A 6166-nucleotide genomic window follows, 5' to 3' on the forward strand; every position below is an offset into this window, starting at 1 on the left:
TACCTATCTATCTATCTATCTATCTATCTATCTATCTATCCGACAGATGACGTCTCAGTTTTGAGTTAATTACAATTTGAAAATCTTTGTGTCAAATCAAGGGTTTTTATCACGTATCGTAAACCACTAGTTTAATAATAAAACACTTTGTTTTTAATATTTGGTATTTAAATATTTTATTTTATATATATTTTTTCTCTTTTGAAATTTTCTCATTCACTTATAAACTAATAAAATAAACTTATTAAATAAAAACAAAAAATTATATATATTTATAATTTAATTAAATAGATTTACTTGAAAAATTACACACAAATTTACAAATTATATATATAGAGAATATTTATTTAGTTTAATAATAATTATAACTAATATTACTTAATACTATTAATTATAATACAATACTACAGATATATACTTTGTTGTTTGTTGTTGTGGTTTTTTTCTTTTATACAGAGTTTAATGTTTAGATAGGAATTTTTTTTTTATAGAAACAAAAAAAATATATAGAAAAAAATAATACTTGTTTTATCAGATGCTCTTAAAGTGTTAATAAATAAGTATTTTTAGGATTAATTTACAAGAGTAAAGTTTGAACTTGTTTTTGAGAAATTTTTAAAATTATAATTTTTTTGTATATATACAGGATTTTTTTTTGATAACATTTTTCCAAAGAAAGTTTATTAGATAGAGGGATAAATTGTTATGCATAAGTTAGATGTTGTTTTTTTATACAATATTTTAGGAATTTTTTGTTTTTTATAAGTTTTTCTGTTTTTTTTTTTTTACAATAATATCACAATAATAAAGTTTTAATTACAAATAAAATAAATTAATTAACGAGAAAAGGAGAAAAGAGTAGATTTGTTTTAAGCAAAAGATTTTAGTTTTTTTTACAATTTTTACAAAATATTGCACTAATTTGAGAGTGTGTTTTTTTTTTTTTTTTTTGAGGATATTTATAATTTGGCTAATTTAAGGTATTTGACCATTCATGCGCATTTCTAATTCTTCTTCCTCTTTGGTTAGAGGCACTGTGGTATGATTATACAAACCTTGGGCCATTAATTGTAAAGCCAAAGGATTTTTCGAACCAGAAGATTTCTTAATTTTGGCGCGTTTATTTTGAAACCAAATTTTGATTTGAGCCTCATTTAAACCCAATTCTGAACTCAATTGTTGGCGTCTTCTTTCGGTTAAATAACGATTTTCATTAAACTCACGCTAAAAATAGAAGAAAATAAAGAAAAAAAATTAGTTTCAAAAGGTTTTTACATTTTGGGTATAATCAATTATCTAAGGTGGTTTAAAGACAAGACCATAACGAATTAACAAAACAATTAAAGCAACTCTGTAGAACCAACAACAACACAACTAGTTTAAGAACATATTGTATATATTGTTGTTGTCTCTTTTAAATGTGTATTGTCTTTAAGGCGTTTAGTTGTGGTTTCAAAAATTGTTAGCAAAATGTTTTTTTTAAAAAAAGGACACAGGACACCCTGCCAAGTGTTACAAATTTTGTCTAAATATTTTGAAAATATGACAAACTACAAGGTTACATACTAGTATCATAAATTAACAATTAGTTATGTTTCAGAAAAATTTTTTTTTCAATTTTTTTTTTTTGAAAACATTTTTGAAGGTTATGTAGAAGAAGGCAATGAATAGTTTTGTTAATGTGTTATATGCAGGAATTTAAGTTTGAAATTAAAAAAAAATAAATACTTACTTTTAGTCTAACCAATTGTTCACTGGAAAATGCGGTACGTGGTCTTTTCTCATCAGTAGTTTTATCTTTAGGCAATTTGGGACGTCTATAACGAGGTCCTAAAAAATAAGAAAAAATAATATATAAATAAAAATTAATAAACATATTTATGTGACAAAAGCAAATTCTTTTTATTTTCTATCATTATCATAACTAAACCTGTTTAAAATATTTAATGAGTTGGAAATATTACAAAAATAAAATGTCACTTTTAATATTAAAATTCAAGTAAATGATTATTTTATTAAGAAATAGCAAAAAAAAATTTTTCGCTTGAACAATTAGAAACATTTTTTTTAATATTTTTCTTTTTTTTTCAATAATAAAGCCGACATCATAGACCAACAATGACAGCTGTCATTTTGCTTATGAATATTATATTTAAAAAAAAGATAAACAACAACTTGTTAGCGGTCGTTTTTTCTATGATATTGAATAGTTAATGTTAATTAATAGCAGAAAAAATATAAAAAAATGAAGAAGAAAAAATATATATTGAAAGTGTTTTCCAGGAAAGAAACGTTTAATGAAAACAGGTGTTAATTGTTATAAAAAAAACAGTTTAATTGTTAAAGAAAAGGTTTTCATTAAAAAGATTAAAGTTTTAATAATAAAAAAGCTTTTTTTGCCCCTAAAAGCTTTTGAAATTAAAATTAAGTTAAATTTAATAACTAAAAGAAAAAAAGCTTTTTTTAAAGTTTTGGCTAAAAAGCTTTTTTAAAAGTTTTGGCTAAAAAGCTTTTTTATAAGTTTTAAGCTTTAAACAACAAAATTAAGTAAAATAACTGATTTTAAAGTTGTGCCAATCAAAAGGCTTTTTTTAGTAATGTAAAAGCTTAATTTTAAAGCTTTAAAAAACGAAAAGCTTTTTTTAGCTTGCTAAGTTTAAGAAACATAAAGCTTTATTTCAAAGCTTTTAGTAAAAAATATTTTGAAAATCATTTAAAAAGCTTTAACTTTAGTTACAACGCTTTTAATGTCTCCTAAGTTTATCTTAAACTTTAAAAGCCTTTAAGCAAAACCATTTCTTTCGCCTTAAAACTTAAAAGCTTTAAAACAGAAAAAATCTAAGATTTAAATAAATCGTTGCAAATTTAAACTTAAAAGCTTTAGCCTAACCTTTTTTTATACAAAATAACATATAAAAGCTTTCTTCAAAGAAAATGTTAAATCTTTCTTAAAAAACTTTAATAATTTTTAAAGATTTCTTTAAATGAAAGTTAAAAGTTGCTAAATAAGTTAATAAAACAAAAAAACATTATTTAAGAACTTTGGAAAGCTTTAAGGCCTAACTATAATATACTAACATAAACTGTATTCAGATTAACCAAGCAAAAACTTCAACAAAGAAAAAGCTTTATTTTAGAAGTTTAGAAAATTTAGTAAAGAAAACTTTTAATAAATTTTACTAATGATTTCACTTGTATTTAGTTATTTATTAAAAGTAAAACTGTTTAAGGCTTTTAAACAAATTTTTAAAGCTTTAAGCTTGTTTTAAAATACAAAAGCTTTTGAATATAAAAATAAAGTTTTAAAAAAAGCTTTTTTTTTGGTTTTTAGAATAATAGCGATAAGATATTTTAATAAAAGTATTAATAGCTTTTTCCCTTTCATTAGCAAAGGCTTTCCGATTGACTAAATGCTTAAGTTCATATTAAAAGAGATTTGTTTAAAAGCTGTTACTTATTTAAATAGCTTCTTATTGGTAAGTGCTAACCGAAATCTTTCCTTTTTTCTTCTCCACCATAAATCTGTCAATTTCTAACAATTAAAAAACCATTAAAACACATTAAATTTCAATAAAAATAAAACTTTTTTTAAAAAAACCCCAAAAAACACAATCAAAATCTCTTTCAACACACACATATTTAAAAAACCATTATTACTACACTCCCCCCTTCTCTATCCATTTCATTTAGGAAGCACGTGTCTATGTTATTTTAAACTAATCCAAATTTTGTTTTTATCAGTTTTCCCCCAGATTTCCATCAACACTTGCTTTTTAACATAAAAAAAAGAGTTTTCTTTTCATACTAAATGTTTTTTGTTGTCGTTGTTGTAGCTTGTAAGTAGTTTTTCGTTCTCGAGGTAATTTTGTAAAGATTATTTTACATTTTATGTGTGTTTTTTTTTGTCGAAAATCTTACATATGTGTGTTCTTTGGGTAATTGTATGACATTTTGTGTGACATCAAATACTATAAAGTCGGCAAAACATTACACACTCTACTCTCGCTCGCTTACTTGGGACAATTGTTTATGTCAACTCACAGCAGGTCATTTTGAAAAGATATTTTTATAAGATTTTAAAGGATTTTGCCGCAGTCTATTTAGGTGACCTTTATCTATAGATTTGATGGATGTAATGTTTGGCTGTTGTATCATATTTCAAAAAAAAAAAAAAACTAATAATTATAAGACCTGACCTTCATTATGAAAGCATTTTAAGTTTGAAGGTTAAAATGATTATAATTGTTTTTTCGGGAGCGAAGGACCATTTAAGATTTTTCTAATTGACGTAACTAAGAGACATTTTTTTATAAATTTCAAACTTACCCGAACTGGGACGATCACTGTAACGCGTGCAGAACACCCAAGCGGGCCACATTTCATTTTTGCCCGTTTCTGAATTGGTGGTGGAGCCAGTTTCTGATTTTGTATCATCAGAACTTTCCATGCCCGAGTCACGACTAATAGCCGATGGTGGTGGTATGGGTTGAGGACTGTTATTTTTACGGCTGGTGGGTGAGGAATTCAATGAAGAATTTGAAGATGAAGCACAGGACGAAGAGTTAGATGAGGAAGCTGATGAAACGGAGGTATTGTTGTTGTTGCTGTTTAATGAGGGTGGTGGCGATGATAAACTGGCTACGGAGGAACAGGAGGGTGTACTGGCCGCTGGTGGTGTAGTTTGTCCGATTTGTGAGACGGTCTTGCACAAAGAGCCCAAGGCCGATTGTGATGAGGCGGAGGATGTGGAAAGAGCGGGGGAGGTAAGTAGTGGTTCCATACTTTTGTTGTGCTGTGCTGGTGTTTGAACTGGTGTTTGCATATTGGGAGCCGCTAAAATACCAGTTCTACGCATACGACTTTGTAAGATTTCCTCGTGTATACGTGGATAAGCCGCCGGATTGAAACAATTTAAAATATTGGCTCTTTCCAACATCATGGCGGCGGTAGCAGCGGCCGCCGCCGCCTGTTGTTGTCTACTCAATTCTAATAAATCAACACGGGTAAAGGCGGAGGGAGTAGCAGTGGCGGCTCTACTTTCATGGAAAGGACGAAATATGCTGGAATTATGTTGGCCATAAGCACTGTGTTTACCACTCAACTCTTCTTCTTTAGTTTGTAGCTGTTGTTGCTGTTGCTGCTGCTGCTGTTGATGGCCAATGCGATCACTAAGGATATTCGAAATACTAAAAGCCAAGGTGGGTTTACTCGATTGCTGATGAGCCGGCGGCGGTGTACGATGTAAAACATTATCATCCTCATCGACATCAACATCAATATCAGCCTCCTCTTCCTCGTCTTCGGTAACATTACTGCCATGTAAAGCAGAATGATCATGATCACCATTAAAACTATCACCCATAATCGAATCACTTTCTTCTTCCTTAATGGTCATGGTAGAGGCTGGCGTAGAGGAGGTAGAATGAGCTCCGGGTGAAACACTTAAGCGTGCCTGTGCGGATAAATCATAACCGGGATGTTGAAAAACACCGGCAGCCAATTGCTGTTGATGTAACTGTTGTAAATGATGCAATTGCTGTAAGTGTTGCAATTGCTGTTGCTGATATAAAGAGGCCACGGTATGGGGCAACATATTGGGAGCGGTAGGTACGGGAACAGATTCTGTTTGACTTAAACTCATATCCAAAAGTGCCGCCGCAGCTGAGGTGTTGAGAAAATGTGTTGGTTGTAAGGGAGTTTGAGGTATGCCTGCTGCTGTTGCTGCTGCTGGTGGTGATGGAGCTGTTTGGGGGCTACAACGATCCTCTAAGGCCATGAGTGGATTTTAGCAACAAATTTTTTTTTAAACTTTTTCTTAAAAAAATTATAAAATTTTTTTCTTTAAACACTTGTTAAACACACATTTATTAAAGTTGTTTTTTATAAAATATTTTACTTTAAAAAAAAAAAATTCTCTTTTCTTTTTCCGTTAAATTTTTAAAATATTTTCTTTTGTTTTAAATTTTCTTTTTTTATTTTTATATTACGGTGTTTTTCTTTTAATTCTTATTTTATTTTTTTTTCTTTTGGAAAAATTCTTGTTTCTTTTACACACACGTCCGTTCACGTTGAAGTCAACGAGTAAATTAACTAATCACAGTTGTTTAACGTCTTTACCAAGTGAAGCAGCAAGCCCAAAAAAAAAACAAACACACATACACACACT

General features: G+C 28.8%; 1 protein-coding gene across 1 annotated transcript; it reads right to left on the minus strand.

Moving 5' to 3' along the window:
- Positions 1-451: 451 nt before the first annotated feature.
- Positions 452-5910, minus strand: LOC111685847 (segmentation polarity homeobox protein engrailed). The gene is made up of 3 exons (XM_023448132.2): positions 4327-5910; positions 1733-1830; positions 452-1224 (listed from the first exon to the last, which is right to left on the minus strand). The coding sequence occupies exons 1-3, from the start codon at positions 5774-5776 to the stop codon at positions 976-978; spliced, it is 1797 nt and encodes a 598-aa protein (XP_023303900.2). The 5' UTR covers positions 5777-5910; the 3' UTR covers positions 452-975.
- Between the last annotated feature and the right edge of the window lie 256 nt (positions 5911-6166).

This window comes from Lucilia cuprina, chromosome 6 (assembly GCF_022045245.1).
Source record: "Lucilia cuprina isolate Lc7/37 chromosome 6, ASM2204524v1, whole genome shotgun sequence".
Lineage (NCBI taxonomy): Eukaryota > Metazoa > Arthropoda > Insecta > Diptera > Calliphoridae > Lucilia > Lucilia cuprina.

Bases quoted from the DNA above. Each gene is read 5' to 3' on its own strand.
- LOC111685847 (XM_023448132.2), bottom strand. From the start codon at position 5,776: ATGGCCTTAGAGGATCGTTGTAGCCCCCAAACAGCTCCATCACCACCA. The intron at 1,831-4,326 runs GTAAGTTTGAAA...CTTATTTTTTAG, and splicing joins CAGTGATCGTCCCAGTTCGG to GACCTCGTTATAGACGTCCC. The intron at 1,225-1,732 runs GTAAGTATTTAT...TTCTATTTTTAG, and splicing joins AACAATTGGTTAGACTAAAA to CGTGAGTTTAATGAAAATCG.